Source organism: Microtus oregoni, unplaced genomic scaffold (assembly GCF_018167655.1).
Source record: "Microtus oregoni isolate MIOR12 unplaced genomic scaffold, Mior012 000055F_ref0000237, whole genome shotgun sequence".
In the NCBI taxonomy this organism is placed as follows: Eukaryota; Metazoa; Chordata; class Mammalia; order Rodentia; family Cricetidae; genus Microtus; species Microtus oregoni.
The window spans coordinates 12,558,873-12,582,572 of record NW_024543831.1 but is presented as its reverse complement, the minus strand read 5'-3'; the positions used below and the strand labels follow the sequence as shown (position 1 = coordinate 12,582,572).

Below are 23,700 nucleotides of genomic sequence, written 5' to 3'. Positions count from 1 at the left end.
GGCTGTCTAACTGCTCCTTACTACCTTTACTTGCTTGCCTTTTGCGTTTTGTGTAGACTTTGGAGTTGGAAGATAAATCTAGTAGTAGCCAGTTTGTTGTGGCTGGAATTAAGTCTCCAGTGTTGAATTTCTATGAGTTTATATTTGATACTTAGTTTAGATTTCTAGTAAACATTTACTGAGTTGAATTTAATTCAAGTGGAAAAGTATACATATCTTTAAAGATAGTATTTGAATATACTTCTAAATTTCTTTGTAAATTCTATGTAATTGTAATACAGTTGAAGTGGAATATAGAACTAGTTTTCTATTTAGTTTGCCTCAAATACTTTATCATTTTTGAATCTTTGTGACAGGGTTTCTTTGTGTAGCTTTGGAGTCTGTCCTGGAGCTTGCTCTGTAGAGTAGGTTGGCCTTGAACTCACATTGATCTGCCTGCCTCTGCCTCCCAAATGCTAGAATTAAAGGTGTTTGCCACCATCACCCAGCCTTTAATTTTGAATTTTTACTCAGATTTTATGAGTACTTTTAGAGAAGGTGGTATGGATTTTTCTACTTAAATCTTTTACAACATTCCTATTTTTTGTTTGAATTTTATTTTAATTGTAGCCACCTGTGGGATGTGGTGACACATGCCTACATCCCAGCCGTTGGAAGACAGAGGCAGGAGGATCTAGACTTTAAGGCCAGCTGGGACTGAGACTCTGTATCAAATAACAGAAAAACAAAATCAAATAAAATGAAACAAACCAGTGACCTCTATCCTTCTTTCAAGACAGTTTGTTTTAAATGAAAATACTGCCCTAAATGATGGGTACTACTTCCTGTTACTAAAAACATAAAAAATTAAAAATTAAAAATGCATTTATTTGTTAAAAACATTTGCTAGTAGATTCCCTTAATAAAGCTGAATATATTATTCATTTTAAAGTAAATTAGAGGTAAAAGTTAAAAAGTTTTCTGAGATAATGGGTGCAGCTTGGTGAGAGTGCTTGCTGGCATCCATAAATTCTCAATTTTATTTTAAGAATGGAAAAAATTCTGCAGTGTGATATTATTTAAACTCATATATATACACATACATACATATATCTCAGATATATATAAACTCAGTTTATATAATATATATATAAAGATATGTATCTTCATTTATGAGAAGAGATGAAAAGGAAAGAATAGTAGACTGATAAAACAATGTGTAGCAATGTAAATTTTCTAGTTATTTTAGTGGTCTTTATTTAGTCTTTGTAGATTGAGGTTTGATTGATGTGCTTATTTTGTGTACTCTGTCAGTTGCAAATAATGAAACTTTTCAACTTCTTAGTTAATCAATGTAACTGTTGTAGTGAAAGCTCCTTTCTCCTGATAACAACATTGGTAATATAGCGTATGAGCTGTGTTATAGAGAGGCTGTTTTACTCACATGGAAGTTTCATTTTTAATCAGTGAAGGTATCTATAGTAAACACACTTGTTCTACTTATACTTATTACTTGTCGCCTATGATGTCTTTATATTTTATACACCGTGTCTATTATCCTTCTTCTTTGGCATATAAGATTTTATTTATGTCACTTCTGACCTAATAAAACTATCCCTTTGACCCAGTATACTTGACGTCTCGGATAACTTACTCTTGACCTTTGACACATTTTATTTTAAGACTGTTAAACATAATAGGTAGCTGCTGAGTAAGAAAGCTTTATTGTTCTGTGTTTTTACCTAATTTAACTGAAGAATTTTTCTAACATTTTAAAAGGCTTCTCACAAAAGAACTGATGTATATTTGATATTTTGGTGATTTTATAATTCAAATGGTCATGTTTTTAATAAAAAAATGAATGCTAGTTATAAATATATTCTAAAGTGAAATTTTTTACATGTATTGTTAGAGAAACAGCATTAATTTTAATGCTTGGTTTCTTCGTTGTCCCATCTCACAATTTAATGAAGTACCTAATTTTTGGTGTAATATGTATTCATTTATGTAAGGAGATGAAGTTCAAAAATGGTGGGTGGTTGTCTCTCTTCATTGTGAATTTGTACATTATTTCTTTGTGACAATCCTTTGCATTCCAAAAATGTGACTTAGACAAATTCTGTTTTTTTTATACTGCATTCTCACGTATGAAGGAAAATACTAGTAAATTTTATTTGTTTTATGAAAACTATGAGCAGGCTCTTCATGAAGCTTCTTAAATTCACTAGTGTTCATTGGATGCTTGAAATCAAAGATGATTTTTTTCAAATGCTAAATTTATATTTTATTCTCAGAAGTTATGTTAATTAAGTGATGGGTAGGGAAAATGGGACATTTCATAACAACAGAGGATAAAATAGTCACTGCATCTTGTGAAATATAAGCTGAGCTCATTGTTGAGCTTAGGTTGTGTGTGGCACTGATATGGAAGAAGCATGGCATCTCGATCCATCTGGGAATCGGCTCCATAATGACTCATTTCCTTACCCTTCCTTTGGAGGAGCAGAAACATTTACTCCCTATGAAAGTGTTAGGAAGAGCATTGTCAACACAACAGCAAAGCAAATGAATAAACTCTCAGTCAGTAGTTCTCAACCTTCCTACTGCTGCAACGCTTTGATCCAGTTCTTCATGCTGTGGTGATCCCACTTTTAAAATCATTTTCACTGCTACTTTTTAACTGTAATTTTCTACAATTATGAATTGTCATGCAAATACCTGTGTTTTCTAGTGGCCTTAAGTGACTCCCATGAAAGGGTTGTTTGACCCCAAAAGGAACCACAGACCACAGGTTGAGAACTGTTGCTCTAAGTTGTTAAATTCTTCCATTTTTTTATTTTGTGCTTCAATAAGGATGATGAGTTTAAGTCAATTTGAGAAATTATTTTAATTATTGTGTGCATGTATGTACATGTATGTGTATGTTTGTATGTGTGTGTGTGTTTGTGTGTGTGTGTAGATCGATGGACAACTTGTAGGAGTTTTCTTTCCTTTTAACATGTAGGATTCTGGGGATTGTACTCTGGTTTTAGGCTTAGTAGCCAAGCACCTTTACCTACTGAGCCATCTCTCTAGCCACTAATTTTATTAATAATACTAATGATTATAGTTACCTTTAATGCTGATTATTTTTTTCTTTAATTAAAAGTTTAGTTTTGGGGGCTGAAGAGATAGATCAGTTCATTAAGAGCCTTTGTTGCTGTTACAGAGGATCTGAGCTCAATTCCCAGCATCTACTTGTAACTCCCGTCACAGGAGATTCAGTACCCTCCTCTGATCTCTGCAGGCATCAGGCACACACTTGGTATGCATACATTCATTCAAAACTGTCATAAAAATAAAACAAATCGGAAATTTTTAAAAATAATTTACTTTTAGAGATATTACTAAAGATTCAGGGTTAGAAACCTAAAGAGCCCCAAGTTTACAGAGACTTTCCTTTTATATCTTTTCTTTTACACATTTAGTTTATTTCAGAGTTAGTGTGTGTATGTGTGTGTTTTATGTGTGTACTTGAGTGCAGGTTCATGTGTTTGTAGTTAGGTCCATATGTGTGCATGTGAAGGAAGGAAGACAGCCTCCAGTGTCTTTTTATCAGGCATCTTCCCCGGTGGGGACAGAATCCCTCACTGCTCTGGTACTCAGATAGGCTGACTGACCTGTGAGCTCCAGGGATCTACCTACCTGTCCCTCTTCAGCACAGCCGACCCCACTGCACCTGACTGTTAAGTGTGTTAGGGCATGGTCCTTGTACTTGCACAGTCAATGCTTGACCAAGGCTCATAAAATAAAACTCTAAGTAGGTAACAAATACAGTTAAAAAATTAAGCCATTTAATTTTTTATAAGACTCTTCTTTTATGACTCCTAGATACATCCAATAGTGCAGTTAAACTAATACATATGTGGAAAGCCACTTCTGCAATAGTTCTGTGTATGCCGTCAGAGTCAGTGAATTTTAATTATGTTTTCAAAAAAAAAGGTACATCTTTCGTGTCAGAAAATCAAAGGCTGTGAGCACGATTTCCACCAGAGCTTTAGTTTTCTAAAGTTCCTGCTTTCACATTCTCGTGGATATATTATCCCCAAGTGAATTTTTGACCAAAGTGTGTGTGTGTGTGTGTGTGTGTCCTCCTGTCTGTCCATTCATCTGTCCATCCATCATCCATCATCCATTCATCTATCTAATATTTAATTTTTTTTGAGACAGAGTATCACTACATTACCTAGACTGGTCTTAAATTCAGTTTTCCCTTCCTTAGGCCTCTGAATGATAGGATAGCATTTGGCTCCTAGTTTTAATTTGAAAAATAAATTTAATGATTATCTTTATGTGTTGAAGATTTTGTTGAAAATATGTATTTTGCCCGACATATATGTATATGTAACACATACAAGCCTGGTGCTCACAGAGATCAGAATAGGTGTGATTGCCTGTAAGATTTGTTTTTAAACAACTTATTAGTTTAATGATCAAAACTACAAAAACATTTTCTTTCACTTTGACTTTCCTGTGATGGTTCCAAGGAATTATTTTATACCTTTAAAATTAATTCTTACACCTACTAATTATTCCTGCATTCTCTACTTGATTTGTAGATGTAGCCCACCCTTAGTTCTAAGACTTTTTTATTTTTGTTCTTAATTTGATTTTTAGATGAATCTCTCAAATAGCTTTTTCCTATGGTTTGTTCTTATAAAGTATTCGGTACTTTATATTATTGTAGTGTTCTTTACAATACCTTGCTTCATTACAGTGTGTATATTATTATACAAAATTAACAAAAACTTTCAGTTAAAGAGATAGAAGGATGTTTTGGAATTTTTTCTTTTTAAAGAGTTCAATTTATGACTGTCATTTTTATTGTGCTCTTAGTTATAGTTCAATAACTTGGCATATGCACATTCTCTTGAACCCATCATCATGGTCAAGACAGCTCATCTGGTTCCTCATCTGTGCATCTATTGATTTCTGTCTCTGTTTTCCCAGTTTTTAGAGAGGTATTTTGAAGTTTCTGGTTCTAATTGTAGGCTTATCAGTTTTTTGACAGAAGTACCAAAAGCTGTTACATTGTCTTGATTGACTCGTTTAATAGTGTAAAATTACCCCTTTATCTTTGGTCTTTTTTTTTTTTGCTGTGAAAAATCTCCCTTTCCTCATATTAATATAACAATTCCCTAATTTTCTTTTTACCTTTGTATCCTATTTTTGAGAATATTTGTTGCTGCTGCTGCTGATAAGAAGTTGATGGCTCCCCACAGCCTTGTCCTTATGACTGCATACCACTAGAGATGGAGCAGTACTGCCTCTGATCATTACCTCCCTTTTTGATCTGAATCTCAAGGGCGATGCTTTTGTAATATGTGTAGCATCATTGCTACTCTGTTATTGTAACAATTTCCGAGGGTGGTGCTAACAATCCAAATTCCTAGAGATGAGCATTGTGAGAAAACCCCTTTTGCTTTTTTGTAAGACTTGGATCGTTACAGTTCAACTATTTCTCACTGCAGAATTGAGTTTAGACCTTCCGCAGCCTCCACAGCATAATCTAGTAATGAGGTTGTTGAACTCTGAGCCTTTCTTTGAGTCATCTGTTAAACCTCAGATTAGATCAGAAAGAATGTCAGGATCTGCACAGGAAAGCCCTTGCCTCATTCATCACCTTCACCTACTAGAAAACTGAAGGAGAATTTGTAATTGTCACTGAGTGGCAGGGGGACAGATGGCAGACTAGAATCCTGATCAGGGGATGGCTTTTTCTCTTTTGCTTGGTGTCTGTTTCACTGTATTTCATTAGCTTCATTTTTCTTATCTGTCACTTCAAACAATATAATACATAGATTGTAATTGATAAAACCCCTACTGTAGTGTAATCTGGGGTAGAGGACCTTACCAGAGTTGAGCCTTTTGTATAATTAAAATGCCCCCTCTAGTTTAAACTTGTCAGTGCCTTATATTTTTAATTTCATTTTTCAAAGAATTCTGTCATTAAGGGCACCATTTTGACAGAGGATACTGCATTTCAGGCTTTTTCAAATTTACTGTTTGACAAATTTATAAACCATAAATATAATGGAACTCTTTGTTTTTTTTTTTGGTTTTTTTTTTTTTTTTTTTTGGTTTTTCGAGACAGGGTTTCTCTGTGGTTTTGGAGCCTGTCCTGGAACTAGCTCTTCTAGACCAGGCTGGTCTCGAACTCACAGAGATCCACCTGCCTCTCCCTCCCGAGTGCTGGGATTAAAGGCGTGTGCCACCACCGCCCGGCTATAATGGAACTCTTAAGCCTTTTTATTTCTTGACATATTTTTAAGAATTTTCTTGTACACTGCATTAGGGCCTCACCAGGGAACAATGGCAATGGTGTCATATGAACCTACCTATGATATATATTACAGTTTCTTAAATCTCTCAACATTATCAACACCCCTGTTTTAGTGTGAGCTAACTTCTCCGTGTGGTATCTTCATTTTTCATAGTCTTAGGTTAGTCCCCAGAAATAGTTTATTTGTACAGCTAACAAAAAGCTGTCAGTAGTTATGATTCAACTTTAAAGAGTTTGTCCAAACTGTTTCTTGCAGATAAGATCAGATTATGAGGAATGATGTCAATCAAAAGAAGAGTTTGTTATAGATCTTTTTAAATTCTAGCCAAAAATTCTGATATCCAGAGAATGGTTCCTCCTTAACAGAAACAGCTAGCCCAAGTTCTTGATACATAGTAGGTGTTGAGTTAAATGTTAGTGATTTGAGCTAAAGCTTACATATGTATTATTTTCAGTGTCTTGTTTCTGTGAGCACAATTTGAAATACTGACTTATCTAAAAATGCCATGTTTTAAATGAATGTTATTTTATCTGCCCTTTCTTTCTGTTTTCCTCCTGACTTTCTGTCTTCTCTTCCTCTTCTTCCCATTTTGCACACTGTCTTTTCTCCTTCTCTTATCTTTTTACCTCCAATATTTCAAGTTGTTTGGCCTTGTCCTCCTGAGAACACAATAAATGCAGGTTTAAATTCTTTTGTCTTCCATTTCTTGCTTTTGATAGAAGTCAGCGGGAGAGTTTTGTAAAAGTACCTTAACAGCTTTAAGACACACGTATCTTTTGTTTTCTATGTTCATCATCTAAATATACATTGAACATGAAGTATTCTTCTTTGTCTTTCTGCTTTAAAAATTAATTAATGATATAACAATAGTTAAAGAAATAGAGGACATGATTATGAGATAGAGCAATGACAATGTATGAAACTGAAAGAGGAATGGAAGAAGAAATTATGTGATTATGCTTTAATCAAAATATAAAGAAATATTTTAATATAAAAACATCTGATTTTTTTGGCAAACTAAGAGTGGAATACATAATAATTTTAATAATGTAATAAAAACATTTTATTGTTGAATAAAGTAATATTGAATTTTAGATTTCAAACTACATTTGTAAGTTACAGGATGAAGTTGAGAGAAAACAATTTTTAAGGTAAAACATAACCATAATTTTCTGCCTGTGCAGATTCCGATCCAGCATCACCCTCATCTTAAACATGAGCCTTGGATCTGAAGAACCTAACTGAACCTAACTGAAGCATGACTTTAGATTTATTTCATTTTTATTTTTTTTATTTTTTATTTTTTCAAATATTTATTTATTTATTATGTATACAATATTCTGTCTTGTGTGTATGGCTGCAGCCAGAAGAGGGCATCAGATCTCATTTCAGATGGTAGTGAGCCACCATGTGGTTGCTGGGAATTGAACTCAGGACCTTTGGAAGAGCAGGCAATGTTCTTAACTCCTGAGCCATCTCTCCAGCCCCTTATTTCATTTCTAGAAGAAGACTTTAGGTTTTTTGGCAAACAGTTTCTCACTATGTAGCCCTGGCTGTCCTGGAACTTATTATGTAGACCAGGTTGGCCTTGAACTCACAGAGACCCACCTGCCTCAGCCTCCTGAGTGGTGGAATTAAAGGTTGTGTGCCTCTATGCCTGGCTAAGAAATGGTGATTTTTTTCAAAGCAGACATTTAAATGATTTTAAAGGATCTGTAACCATTAGCATTCTTAAAAATTCAGTTTGGCATTATAAGATGTTAATGATGTGAAGTTGATCATTTACTTAGTGCTATATTTCATGAAATGTGTTTATTTGAAAAGCCATACTATTGACAATTCAAAGTTTTGTGTTTTATCATTTATATTTTGTACTTATTCTGTTTTAGAACATTATTTCTCATAGATCATGTGTTGTAATAGGAGCGGCGGGGCTGCATCCCCAGCACCCCAGCCGCCTGGCTAGCTTATGCCCCGAAATAACAACACACAAACTGTATTCTTTTAAACACTGCTTGGCCCATTAACTCTAGCCCTTACAGGCTAATTCTCATATCCCGATCAACCCATCTCTAATAATCTGTGTAGCATCAGTCCTACCGGGAAGATTCTAGCTTACGTCCATGCTGGGTCGGAGTTCATTGCATCTGCCTCAGAGAGCAGAGCTATTGCGTCTGCCCGGGAGAGGGGAGCATGGCTTCTCTCTCTGAGCTCACTTCCTCTTCCTCCCAGCATTCTGTTCTGTTTACTCCTCTCACCTATGTTTTAACCTATCAGGGCCAAGCAGTTTCTTTATTGTTTAACCAATGAAATCAACAGATTGATATATGACACTCCCACATCAATCATGACTTTTGCCTATATAGCTCAGTTTTGTCTGGGTTTTTGGTTTTGGGTTTTTTTTTTGTTGTTTGTTTTTTGTTTTGGTAAAATAAGAAACTTGGAGGAGCCATTAGGAGGAGTCTGACAAGATATCAGAATCCAAATTTAGGATCAGTCATTTCATTTAATATAGTAAAGTATGATAGAGAATCTGGAGTCTTATATGCGGGAAAAGGTAATTAAAAGATTAATAAGATAAAATCTTTGACAAGATGTCTGTATAGGTATTAGTGTCCTTATGTACATCATTTGTACTTCATGTCATAGCAATATTTAGTAAGACTTGAGTTGTGACTTAAAAACTAGACTTAATGTGTGTCTAGTTTTTTTGCATTTATTACATTGACATTTAAAATATTAGGAAGGAAATTTCAGATTTATCATTTGTTCTCTTTAGTATACTTTATTTTCTTTAAACTTATTTATTATGTATGCAGTGTTCTGTCAAATGCATGTCTGCATGCCAGAAGAGGGCACCAGATCTCATTATAGATGGTTGTGAGCCACCATGTGGTAGCTGGGAATTGAACACATCACCTCTGGAACCTCTAAGCCATCTCTCCAGCCCCCTCTTCAGTTTACTAAGTAAATGGGTACAAGAGACGTCCTGTGCTGAGTTGCAGGTGTGATGGGGAGCTGTGCACTTGGCTTCTTTCTGCTCCTGTTATTGCTTACTTAGAGACAGCAGTGAAATGCTGTTACGGATCATTTCTGCAGACTGGACTCCCATAAGGCTGAAATTTGCATTTAGAAAATTCAGTTAGGAAAGAAGAAGGTCCAGAACTACTTCAGGATGAGATCCGGTGCTCATTGCTTCACATTGCGACTGTATCTCACTCATGCCCATATCACAGTAATTAGAATTCTGAGTAGCTATAGAAGGTGAGTGTTTCTTACTCAGTAATGCTTATTCTTCCGTGAAGTAAACCATCCTGCAGTAACTGTAACTTTGTGTAAATTTACTTTCTTTGAAGAGTCTGCTTTTCTTTGCATTTCTTTAAGTAATTTTAATCATTATGAATATACTAATATGCATTCATAAAAAATGATCAAAGTAGAAAAACAGTAATGCTTACTGTTAACATTTTGATCTAGTTATATTCACCATTTGTGTACTAATATACATATCTTAACTAAACATATGTTCAGAGTGTTAAACAAATTTGAGCCCTGAAACTTTTATTTAAGATTGTGTAATGAAAACTTAGAAATGTTACTTTTTAAAAAACTGATCCAATGATGTGTAGCAATTTCTTAACAGATATGTCATAATTGTATAATTAATTGTCTACTTCTGTGTTATTATATATTTACTAAAATAGAGTCATTTATACCTTCGTTTTCTTATTCTAATTCTATCAAGGTGAAATTTTTAAAAATAACTATTAGAGCTGGGCGGTGGTGGCGCATGCCTTTAATCCCAGCACTCGGGAGGCAGAGGCAGGCGGATCTCTGTGAGTTCTAGGCCATCCTGGTCTACAAGAGCTAGTTCCATGACAGGAACCAAAAAGCTATGGAGAAACCCTGTCTCAAAAATCAAAAAAAAAAAAAAATAACCATTAAAAACTGAGCATTTCTGAGCTGTTAAGTAGACAGGGTTGTAGAACTTGTTTACCATGGTGGACTGTTAGCAGTGCCCATCTGTGGAACAATGTGTGTGAAGCAGAGACAGGAATGCCAGTATCTAAACAGCACCATTGTCGTTTGTTATCATCTTTACTGGTTAGAGTTCTAGCTGCCTCGATGAGTTGGTGTAAGAGGAAGTAAGATTGTTGTGTTTTCTAATTTTATTTTTATTTTTAATTTTTTTGTAACAAGTTCTTACTGTGTGCCTTGGCTGGCCAGGAACTTGCTATGCAGAAAGCCACCTGTGTCTGTGTTCTTAATACTAGTATTAAAAGTGTGCACCACCACACCCAGCCCAATTTACCTGATTTTAGCCATTAAGAAACAATGGGGTGTAAGAAGTGGTCTCAGAATGTGATTTTTAAAAAGGATCAGAATAAAAAGTTCTGCTCTAGGTTTCAGCACGGAGGGAGCTTACATCATAATAAGAATAACCAGTAAGTAGGAGAAAACCATACTTAAACCCTAATCTCACGGAGTGAACCACTACTAGAGATGGAGTGCAGAATGCTGCCTTCAGGCACAACTTGTAAGCCACGAAGCAGTGAAACCATCACACTGGCCCGCTCCGTGGATAGGAAAAAAAGTGTATTTGGGAAATCAAACTGCTAGGCTGTTCTTGGGGGTGGCAAGAGGGGCAGAGGACAGCCTTGTTACTTTTAAGGGCACATGTACTGGCAAGAAGAGAGGTGCAGCCAGATTTAGTATAGGGGCAGTTGCAGCCAGGGATTTAGCATAGGGGCTTTGCTCTCTTGTAGGCTGTTTATGTTAATCAGGGACTAGATTCCTTTGCAAGAGGTAGCTGATCACTGGTAAGGAGAAACCTGACTTGTGAGATTCCTGGGGAATAGTGAGTTTAGGTTTTTGTTTACCTTATAGCAATCCTTCTATTTACCTGAGTAAATAGAAGTCCTTCTGTTTAAGACATTGTCACCAGCACTGCCATATTGGGGGTCCACTTTGGCCTTATTATTACTTAGGTGTATTGGATTCTGACCTAGACCAAGGAGTGCACAGCTGCAGCTTACCAACTAGTGGGGAGTTGCTCGAAGAATCTTCCTTTCTGTGCTCTGCCATGGGATTAGGTGAAAGGCATTTGAACCTAATCTAACAAGCTACTGTAAGCAGTTTTGTCAGCACAGTTATTTAGTGTGCTCAGGTTCTTTGCTACTCTGTGCTTGGCAGTTAACTTTTAGCATTATACATGAGAGTCAGTCTAGAAAGGTGATTGGATCGATGTATACCTATCACTTCTAGTAAAGTAGTACATTGTTTTTATGTTCCTGCAGGAGATGGTTTTCTTCCATATTTACACATTTAAATATCAGTAGCATATGCTATTAGTATATGACTACTATGCAAGAAATGTGTTGATTTTAATTTTGGCTCTTAAATACTTAGAAATAATATTATTGTGATTTCATTTACTATTTTTGTTAAAGCAGGAATTTCAAAGTTCATATATACGTGTTATTTGTGTTTGTGTAGTGACTGTCTTCCAAACCGGTTATTGTGGTGAATTTATAGCATGTATAGTAGTAGACAGAAAAGTCTGCTAAACCCCTGTGTCCTCATTGCCAGCCTTCCAGTGACAAATTCAAGATGACACCTGACTCAGTGATATTTCATTTATGTCCACTAAATCTGTTTTTGAAATCTTTTGCAGTGATTTTTAAGTGGTGACTCCTTTTAGGGGTATAATTCTGACTATAGAAACCTAGGGCTAAGTATATACTAACAGAAATTGAAAACTGAAATTTGTGCCCTAGCAATGTTGAAGCATGCATGGGCAGCCCATATGTGGTGGTTCTGTTGAACTTGTTTCATGGTCTAAGTTGATGAGGATGACTGACCAGATCTCATTACAGCTGGTTGTGGACCCACCATGTGGTTACTGGGAATTGAACTCAGGACCTTTGGGAGAGCTCTTAACTCCTGAGCCATCTCTCTAGCCCCACCAATCAGTGGTGATTACTTTTTAAAATGGCTTTCCCACTTTAAATGTTTAATTGCATTTATCTACTTAGTGCAGGCATTCATTCGCCTCTCTGTCTCTGTCTCTGTCTCTCTCTTTCTCTCTCTCTCTCTCTCTCTCTCTCTCTCTCTCTGTGTGTGTGTGTGTGTGTGTGTGTGTGTGTGTGTGTGTGTGTGTGTGTTAGGGCATGCATATGTGGAAGTCAGAGGTCAACTTGGAGGAGTTTGTTCTCTCCTCCCACCATATGGGTCCTGGTTAGCTAACTTCAGGTCATCATACTCAGAGGCAGGTTCCTTCTGCTCCCTGAGCCTTCTCACTATGCCTTGAGACATATTTTTTATTAGATTACTTAGAAAGTGCATAATGGAATAAGTTTTACCTTTCATCAGTGTTTTGCTTTTTATCTTTGAGAGTGATGAACACATTTCATTATTTTGTGGCATAAAATGCCATTACCTAAAAGGCCGATGGTCATCTTTCTTGCCTGAAGATACTTGATTTGTTTGCTTTCTTCTCTAAATGGTATTATTTTTTCCTTTGGAGCCAGAATATTTGAGAAGTTACGTCTTGATATTATCCATTAAGATTTTTTATTTTTGGAGATAAGGTCTTACTTTGTAGCTCAGCCTGACCTGGAAGTCGCCGTTTAATAGGCAACCTCAAACTCTAGGCACTACCCTAGCCTCAGTCTCCCCAGTGCTGTGATTATAGGTGTGAGCCCCTAGTTTGTTTTTACTATTGCTTGTTTGTTTAGGATTGTGTTGTATTTAGTCTTTGTCCCGGTAACTTTGGCACTTGACATTGCTAATGTTGTGTTTTTATTTTTGCATTAAGTAAGTTTTATAAAACCATTTAGAAGGAGTTGTGACTCAGCATAGTCGTTACTGTGTGTTGGAAAAGAAGCTGGCTGGCTTTCTCAGGAGTCCTGTTGTCTCCCTGGTCTTCTCTCACCTGGGCGCTTACCACTGTTGTCTGAGTGAAGTGGAAGGCCTATCCCTTGCATGAAGCCATGGGTGGCTGAGTTTTGATAGCATGTATGGCCTGTCCTTCAAATTGACCTTCATAATGAAGCTCACCTGGAGATGAGCTAATCTCCTTTCTCCTTCCCAGATCCTGTTCTCAGGTGACTTGATGATGCCTTCACTGGACAGTGACCATGACTCCTTTGGATGTGATGTTAGTTTGTCCTCACCTGCTTTGAGGCTCATTAGCATTCCTAGTTACTTCATTTTGGTGTAAATTTTTTTTGGAGAATTTTGCTTTCTTATTGAATTTCTCTATTTGGATAAAGTGATTCAGATAATCAGAAATTCTACTCCTATTGTCAGCGTTTTCTCAGACTCCTGCCCGATAAGGATTTTAATGACAAAACTTCCTCAGAAATTTACTGGGATTTTCCTGAGCTGGTCCTTGGAGATTGAAGTCTTTTAAACTCTTTCAAGTTCGTGACTGTAAAAGCAAACTGGTTGTTCATTTCCCAGCCACTCAGACCCAAATTATCAACAAAGACTATATTAATACAACACTGTTTGGCCAATTGTTAGATGTTTTCCTAGCTAGCTCTTACATCTTGAATTAATCCATTTCTATTAATCTGTGTATTGCCACTAGACTGTGGCTTACTGGTGCTGGAATGTTACTCCTTTGGCAGCTACATGGTGTCTCTCTGACTCTGCCTACTTTCTCTCTATATCTCTGTTTGGATTTCCCATTTGGCTGTATTCTCCCAAGCCATTGGCTGAAACAGATTTTTTCATTATCCAATAAAAGCAACACATATACAGAATGACATTCCACATCATCTCCCTTTTCTGTCTAAATAAAAGGGAAGGTCTTAATGTTAACATAGTAAAATTAAATATAACAAAACAATTATCAGGAAAGAATTATAGTTACAATATTTAGTCCATTTTTCATTTGGCAAACTAAGGAACTATCATCTATCTTATCTTTAATTTATCCTATATAATAACTAAGGAAAGCTATAACTATCTGTCTTTAACTCTTCAAAAACCCCAGGAGGATATAATATTACCTAAGTAAATAGGAAGTGCATTTTAAGCAACTTCTAAAGTTCTAGAATTGTCAGAGACATCTTTTTCCCTGGACAGTCACCCAAAGTTTTTCTGTAACATTGGGGCACTGATCTTCAGCCCACAGGCCCATAATATCTGCCAGACTTTTTGGTGAAGCAGGAAATTTGAAGATCTGTTCTGCCTTGTACTGACAGAGTTTATCAGTTGCTTTCTTTTGTGTCCTGTAAAATGTCTGGCAGTTTTTTCATGAAGGAGAAACTCCGAAGGACCATCTTGCTTTTTTTTTTTTTGACTAGTTCAGCAGTCATTTTTCTGTAGGTCCTGCATGCCCAGTATGCCCAGTTCATACAGCATACTGTCAAGCAGTACAGGCAAAAGCTGTTTCTTGCCCAAATGGCTAGCCATGTCATATTGTAGGCAAATTCCATAATGAGTGTTTTCAATGCTGATCAACCTCTCTGAAGTAATTGGTGCTGCCAGAATCTGCATACATGTCTAACTTTCGAGAAAAGTGTAAGTTTTTAAAACATGTTAAATGCCATATTCTATAGGTCTTTGAAAGATTTGAAAACTACCTATCCCTCTGAAATCTATCTCTGTACAACTAGAAAGCCTAACATGACTACAAGCCTTGTTATCATTATAGATTATTACCTATTAATCTGTAATTTTAATTATACATTACATTTTTAAATGAGTTATATAAACATTAATACTTTAAATAAGGGTAGAAATATACATATAACAAAATTGATCTTGAATTTGTATCAATAAACCAAAATCCATACCCATGTAAAATACTCATTTCTATATCATATACACCTTTATTATTATTATTTTTTGAAATTGACTATGACCATTAAACATTTAAGACTAACCCTTTTAAAATGAAAACAAACATTTATAAATAGCCATTTTTGGAATTTGGGTATAGTTTTCTCCAAACTGCTTACTGCTTTTTGTGGGGTGAAATATTTTTAGGGTTCATGGAAAACTTTCAGAGGGTCTTGTTTAATCAAACCACATTAGCCTGAAAGGAATCCATCGATTCTCATCTTTTGTGGAAACAAAAGCAGAACCTCTTTTCCAAAGAAATATATCCTTAGACTTAAATTTTGAAGTCAAGATAACTTTAAAATATATATGGTTGTTTAGCTTAACAGTCTGTACAATGAAATGTCTCTCTGTACTTAGCTTGATTTACAGTAAAACAATTTAAAGAAAACACAGTAATATGCATAATATAGACTCACTGTGCATTTTCCATCTTTTCCTGGCCTTTTTTAAATTATTACTTTTACTCCTTTAATCTGTGTGTGTCTGTACTCTTTTATATTAGTTTTACTGTCTCTTTAAATACTTTGTTTTATTTTTTAAACCTATTTCTTTTTATAACTGTCTATACTCTTTTTCTTCTCTCTCCTAAGCCTATGTACATTTATCCAATACTATGATCTATTCAAATTATTTTGTATATGTAGACGTTATTTGACCAGGAGTGCTTTTTTTTTTTAATGCTAAATGAGCATGGCTAGGATCAACTCCCTGGCCCTGCCTGTTTGTTCCACCCAGTCCAACAAGGTGGAGGCATGTTCACTGCCTCTGTGAGTCACATGCACCACCCAAGCTCCGGGGGCACAGCAGGTCTTTGTCACCATTAAGCAATTTGTAACGCACTGTTCACAGACCCCATTTAAATGCAGGACCTCCCAAAAGAGCCATAGTTCATTCTGCTAGCACAAACCAAGAAGTCAGATCTTAAGGAAACCGAGTAATTTTTGCCGCTAACATTGAGTCAGGAAGATTTCTCTTAAAGGAGCTGTGCCTTTTCTTGACACCAGCAAACAGAAACTATCTGAAAAAATGTGGCTACCAAGAAGCTGTGCCTAATTCTGTTCATTTGTGTCCAGAATTTCTTCTCAGGCTCTCTCAGTTTTTATGTGGATGTATTTGGCCCACGTTGGCGAGTCATTTTATAGGCAGAGACTGCTTGCTCGATTCCCAACTGCTCAGACCTAAATATTTACACACCTGAATAATTACACAGAAACTATTTTAACTACAATACTGCTTGGCCTGTTAACTCAGGTGTCTTTCTAGCTAGCTCTTACTTCTTAAATTAACCTAATTCTATTAATCTGTGTATGGGCACAAGACTGTGGCTTACTGGGCAGCGCCATGGTGTCTTCCTGACTCAGCCTGTTCTCTCTATATCTCTGTTTGTATTTCCCACTTTGAGCTTTGCCGTAGGTCGAAGCAGCTTTACTCATCAACCAATAAAGCAACACATACAGAGAAGGACATTCCACATCACACGCCCTTGTCAATACTCACTTACTGTATAGTTCCTTCCTGGTTTGATGTAAAACAACTATTTATTGTACCCAATAGTGCATTCTTTTTAAAATCAAATGGTTATCTTGGGAAAGGAGAGATAAAAGATGATCTTGCTCTTACAAAAAAGCCAAACATAAATACATGAGTTATTTGTTGTATTGCTATCTTTTATATCAAAAGTGTTAAGCTCCCCACATGATTAATAATTAGATATCAGCAAGATTGTATGTAGCTGTGAAATACAACACCTGCACTCACTAACTTTGGTTGTAGAAAAATTAGTGGGAAGAGTATATATTTTGAATATCTAAGGAAAAACAACTCATAAAGTATTAAGGTACATCCAATTTTGTTACACACACACACACACACACACACACACACACACTATGAAAAGGACGCAAGTGGGACCCTGACTGGCTAGCCCACAACGGGTGAGGGACAAACATGGCCAGGCAGATAGAACCTAAGTGGAAAGTTTTATTGGAAGAAGAGAAGGGCATGGGGAAAGGGACGGGAGAGAAGGGAAGAGAAAAGAAAGAGAGAGAGACAGAGAGAGAAAAAGAGAAAAAAACTGGAAAGTCCTGCCTGCCCCTTCAGAAGAGCACCAAGAAAGAGACTAGGAGTGGGCAGAGCTTGTCTCTTAAAGGACCTTTGTACTTGCATAGTGACATAGCAGCCATAGGACCCTGGGATGGTTAGAGTATTGCCTAGGTTCATCCTGTAGATGACAGGATGCAGCATAATGCCTGAATCCTAATGAGGGGGACAGAGGAGAAGGGGGAGGAAGGATAGAGAAGGAAAGGAGAATAAACATCTTTAGAATATATTCTAAAATAATAGTTATTTGGGGTTGCTAAGAGACATAGGATTTTTCCTTTTAATTTTATTAATTTTTCTATGCTTAACATGTATTGATTTTGTACTAAGTAAAAATTTTAGTCAATCAAATAAACAAATTTTTATTCTTAATTTTGAGATTTTAAATAAGTTGGTTGGTGTGTATGCATTGTATATACAATACATGTATATGTATTGTATGTTTTAAAAGTATGATTCTTTGAGGGTTTTACTCTATCCCAGTATATTCATAGTATAACCTAGGATGGCTTCAAATTCATGACAACGCTCCAACATCAACCTTCCAAGTGCTACTATTACAGGTGTGCATCACTGACTAAAAAAGTAAGGTTCTTTGTAGTTCTGTGTAGTTATACTTTATTTGTCTTGCCAGCCAACTCCCAAATCATGGCATGGAGGCTTATTGTTAATTATGAAAGGTTGACTGATAGCTTAGCCTTGTTTTTAACTGGCTCTTATAACTTAACTAATTTTTATTAATCTGTATTTTGTCCCGAGGCTCATTTATCTCATCTATGTACTGTCTATCCTATCCTGCTTTTCTGCTTCTTCTGTGTCTCTTGGCATCTCATGGCATCTCCACCCTTCTTTTCCAGCATGCTTTCTGCCCCCAAAATCCTTCCTAGCTATTGGCCATTCATCTTCTTATTAAACCAACCAGAGTGGCATACATATCTTTACATAATATAGTCAAATATCTTGCAACAGTTCTAGTTAGGGTCTAATTCTTTTTGTAGAATGTCTTTCATTGGGTATAGGACCCTTAAGGATCTCTACTAGAGATATAAATGGCATATATGCATCTGAAAATAATATAATTGGGCCTTTTATAAAATGTCATTTGGGGCATTCTCGTTATATAGTGTAGGAATAGAAATGGCATATAGAGTGTAGCCTGTATAAGCAGTAGAGGGAGAAGGGATGTAGAGTATTGACAATAGGTTGTCTTGTGCAGGTCTTTCATACAGACACAGCCTCTGCAAATTCATATGTACAACAGTCCTGTTGTGTCTGGAAACCAGTGTTTCCACATTTCCCTCTGGCTCTTACCATCTTCCTACCACCCCTTCCACACAGATTCCTGGTCACTGAGTGGAGGGCTTTGATGAAGACATCCCATTTAAGACTGAGTTTTCCAGAGTCTCTCACTCTCTGCACATTTCCAGTTATGAGTCTCTGTCTTAACTCCCATCTATTGCAAGAAGAAGCTTCTCTGATATGGGGTGAGAGAGGCACTGATCTATGGTATAGTATAGTGTGTCATTAGGATTCACTATATTTCTGTGTTCTTCTGGCACAATAACAAGTTCAAGCTAGACTGTGTCCCAGTGTTAATCCTGGGATTCACCAGAGAAGAACCAGTTCCACAGTTCATTGAAGTAAGCTTTAATTAATTACTGACCAGGATGGTCTTTTGTCAGGACATCTCCCTGGGATTCCCAGTTGAGTGATCCCAAGACATGTGTTGTAGGGCTTTTAAAGAACAAACCCATATGGCCACCCATATTTTCCCTGTGGCTTGACTGTTATTTTCCAAGAACTACAACTCCCAGCATTCCAGAAAGTTGCAAGTTCCTTGGGCAGGTGGGCTTACAGGTTAACGTTAACTTTTAAGTCTTTTAAGCACTGAGGGGAGGAGTAGATAGGGAAACCTACCCCTACCCAAGAAGCCATTTGCAACTGATACCTGTTAACAAGGGGACAGCTGATTTTCTCCAGTGGAGTGTCATTGGGTGTAGCAACCACTCCAGGACAGGCCCCAGGCCCAGTAGGTGGCTAACACAAAATGACCTCAGTCATGTGTGTCTGTGTGTCTGTCTGTACTGTTTGTTTTGTCTTATTATTTTTTTTTTGTTTTATTAGTTTTTTGTTTGTTTTGGTTTTTGTTTTTGTGGAGTTTTTGCTGTTGGTTTTTTGTTTTGTTTTGTTTTTTGAAAGAGGTGGGGAGGATCTGGGAGAGGTTGGAGAGAGGAAAACATGATCAAAATATTGTATGAAGAAAATTAATTAAAAAAATCCTTGGAAAACCAAAATAAGCAAACAACAACAATAATAATAATCAAAGCGAAACTGGTGGAAGGTTGCAAGCTTCTTCCCTAAAGTCAAGATTGTTAGGTGGGGGTTGATGAAGGTGGTGTGGAAATGAAAGAAAGGGAAGCTGGCCTCTCCAGAGGTAGAATTGTTCCTTTAGTCACAATCTCAAAGGAAGTAGAGACTCAGCAAATGGCACTGGGGGCTTGGAGGATAGACAGTTCCGTCTGCAGTGTGCCCTGCAGCCTCCAAGTGGTGAATCGAATGGAGGTTGGTGTATTGGTCCCTGAAGCCTCTTGGGTCCTCACTGTGCACAGAAGTTATTCGTCAAGTCCACTTTCCTGTTTGCAGTTTCTCAGCCCATCTGTACTTTTCCATCAGTAACCCTTAAAGATAAAGTTGTCTGGAGAGATGGCTCGGAGGTTAAAAGAACTGGCTACTCTTCCAGAGGTCCTGAGTTCAATTCCCAGCACCCACATAGTGGCTCACAGCCATCTGTAATAAGATCTGATGCCTGTTTCTGGCCTGCATGCAAACATGCAGTCCAGACTCTGTATGCATAATAAATAAATAAGTCTTTAAAAAATGTCCACTTTTTGGTAACACTACCAAAAATTTAACCAGAAAAATTAAACAAGTAAAAGTTTGAAGCAGGAGCTAGGTTTAGTGGCACATGCCTGAAAGCACAGCACCAGGAGGACCATGAATGTATTTAAGGCCACTGTAGTCTCTGTAGTTAGTTTTAGAAATGGATTGACTTTTCAAAAGTACACTTATGTATCTACATGTATATTTTCCACTTAGATCATTGCTTTTCATTAGTGCCAAAGTATAAAGGTCTTCTCTGAGACAGGCAATGTTATCAAATCATTCCTTCGCCTACCTCTGCCTCCCGAGTGCTGGGATTAAAGGCGTGCGCCACCATCGCCTGGCAATAATATCTTGTGTACATTTGGGAGTCTTAGTCCTAACCAGAGCATGAGTGTGCTTATAGAATAGTGGGAAAAAGACAAAGTGTATAGGCACATAGAGTGGTTGGTAAATTGGTCATGGGAGTATATACAACTTCTAAATAATGCTACTTTTCTTAGTTAAAGAAACATGGGTTGCAACTGAGACATAAGGAATGAAGGAAGAGGATAACATGTATTTGAGATTTGAAGTGTTGGTCTGAAAACACTTTCTAGGAAGATGAGCGTGTGAACAAGCTAATAATGTATGTGTGCTTAACTGCCTGGCATTTGTGCTTGAGGTACAGTGTCCTAAAACAGTAGAGAATTTGGCAGTTTCTCCTATAGATACATTAATCTTATGTTTTGTTTTTTTTTTTGTTTTTTTTTTGTTTTTCGAGACAGGGTTTCTCTGTGGTTTTGGAGCCTGTCCTGGAACTAGCTCTGTAGACCAGGCTGGTCTTGAACTCACAGAGATCCGCCTGCCTCTGCCTCCCGAGTGCTACAGACACAGAATAGGTGGAGAACTAGATGTAGAGTTGGGATTTGCTGTGTAGGTGTGAATGAAGAGAGAGGGAGAGGAGTTGAGTACCTGAAATGGGGTAGTTCCAACGAGAAGGCATAACATCTAAGATGATGAGAAGGGAAGAAATCAAATGCTGTGTTCTAGCCCAAACACAACTGTTTCTAGTGCTATATTTCCCTCTGGCATGTGTTCTCTGAGATGACCTTCCTCTTCTTCCCCTTTCTCTACTCTTGTCCTGATGGACACATACAAATCCAGCATCTGCTCAGACCCTATTCACCATTGAAAGCACAGCAAATGCTGTGCTACCTGCTTGCCGTCTTCCCTCTTCACCCTCAGTGAAGTGCTGGCTTGTCTTCCCCTTGGCTCCTACAGCGCATTAAATGACTAACTTGTATGGTGCTATAATTGTGTGTGTGTGTGTGTGTGTGTGTGTGTGTGTGTATGTGTTTTAACTTCCCCTTTGTACCTGTGTGTCCATGTATCCTTAGTGTATAGTACATTTTATGTTCACCAAACATTTGATGAGCCATTGAAATCTCAAGTAAACAGATTCTTCAGTGTTTTTCAAAGCAACTGTGAAAGTCATTATTGTCTAGGAGTTACTTTTAGTTTCTTTTACAACCTGTGTACTACTCTCTGGTCATCTTATATTGTTTTAAAATATCATCACTGTCATCATTGTATTTATTATTTTGCAGGAACATCTGTCTTTGAAGAAATATGTTGTTGACATTGTGATTGAAAGTGCAGCTCCATCAGAGCCTGTGAAAGATGGAGAAGAACGGCAAAAGAATAAGAAAAAAGCTAAAAAGATAAAGGCACGGATGAACTCCAGGTAACATAAATGTCTTTAAATATAAAACAAAAGCTCTAAGGGATGGGTCATTTAGTTTAATGGAATAAAAAACATTTAAACTTCTTTGCTTCAAAAAGCTTTGGAAATAACACTGATGAACCTAATTTATAGCCACTTTCTTTGATTGAGAAAGAAAGCAGAGTATTGATCCAAAGCCCTCACTTTCACCTGCTAAAGGGCTCTTCTTATAATTAGATGCCAAGGCCATGCCAAACTTGTGTCTCTTCCTGCATACAATAGTACATTTAAATATTTGTAAACTAAGCCTATTTTTCTTTCCAACTATTGATTTTTAAATGAAGTATCAAAGAAAATCAATAGCAATCAACAAATAGAAGTCAGCTGGCTGTGGTGTCAAAGCCCCCATGACAGGGTTTAATTAATTTGGTTGCCTGTCACAAGAGGAAAAAGTTCAAGAAATATCTTAAAATGGAAAGTGAGTTATCAGACCTGTAGTTTATCATCAACCTACAAAGTGACATCTGAGACCAGACAGCTGTGTAGTACATTACCTCACAAGCTTTAAGTGTCACATGGTGACTAATGGGTCTTGTTTGAGGACACAAATACAGTTCTTTCTTATTTGGTACCTATAGGATTTGAGAGAAAACATTCTGAACCTTACCTTTTATCATGAGTGTCCCAAAAGTTGGCAACTCTTAACCTGTGGAATTATTTTGAAAAATGTGGAACTTGTCTGTAGTTCCCATGTCCAGATTGGGATCTGTCAAGGAATCTGTTTCATCTCACAGAATCAGACATAACTTCAGAGTGATTTGTTTCTTTCAAAGTGGATAGTTAGAAACCAAGTAATGGTTTTTCTGATTTGACTTCACAAAGAAGAAAGTGCCATTCCTTGTGTATAATCTTGTTTGTGAATTTCTTGTGTATAATCTTTTGTTTGTTTGTTTGTTTTTGGTTTTGTGAGAAAGGTTTCTCTGTGTAGCTTTGGAACCTGTCCTGAACAGACTGGCCTTGAACTCACAGAGATCTGCCTACCTCTGCTGAGGCCTGAAATTAAAGGCATGCACCACCACCACTGGACTCTTGTGTATAATCTTAAAATGAGTTTTTATGGGTCGTTTATGCAAAGAACAGAAAAGACTTTCTTGAAGTTAGTATTTGCAGATACTGTGTGTATCCTAATAGTTGTTTCGTAGTTTACTTCAGGGTATTATTGCCTTGATTTGAAGTTTCTGATGAGAACTTTTGACTGCCGTCTCATGGATACTTGTTGTTTGATTCGCTTCTCTTGTCTGTGTACACTCACCACTATGTCCTGGTTGTATATGCCCTATAGTTGCTGACTACCAAGTTTACACCTTTAAGTGAAATTTAACGTGCCTAAAACAAAGTGCTCTCTGATATCCCTCTAACATCAGACCTCATTGTCTTCCCACTGCAAGGAATGAGCATTCTCTTGTCATTGTCCAGGTGAGAGCTCACTTGACACAAACTACATGTTCATTCTTACTTCAAATAAACTCATATGCTTTAAACTGTCTGCAGGAGCTCAAGCCAGACACAGTCTCATCATGGGGAGGGAAGGAAGACACTGGGTCTGGAAAGTTGACTCAGGTGACCCAGGTTCATTCATAGTACCCACTTGGTGGCTCACAGCCACCTATAGCTCCAGTTCCAGGGATATCTGATACCCTCTTCTGGCATTCTAGAACACCAGGCATACACATGGTGCACATACATACATGCAGACAGATACTCATATATGAAATAAAAGTAAATCTTTTTAAAATATAGACCACCTACATTGCCCTGAAGTTTCTTTGTCCCCTACCTTCCTCTTTGTTTCCATCC

The 23,700-nt window shown here is 37.0% G+C and overlaps 1 protein-coding gene across 1 annotated transcript in view; it reads left to right on the top strand.

Annotated features, from left to right (window-relative positions):
- Positions 1-23,700, top strand: part of Scaper (S-phase cyclin A associated protein in the ER) — a 343,723-nt gene that overhangs the window by 135,086 nt on the left and 184,937 nt on the right. Inside the window, exon 21 of the mRNA XM_041638504.1 lies at positions 21,728-21,864. Coding sequence (XP_041494438.1) covers positions 21,728-21,864 — 137 coding nt within the window. The remainder of the gene's footprint in view (positions 1-21,727; positions 21,865-23,700) is intronic.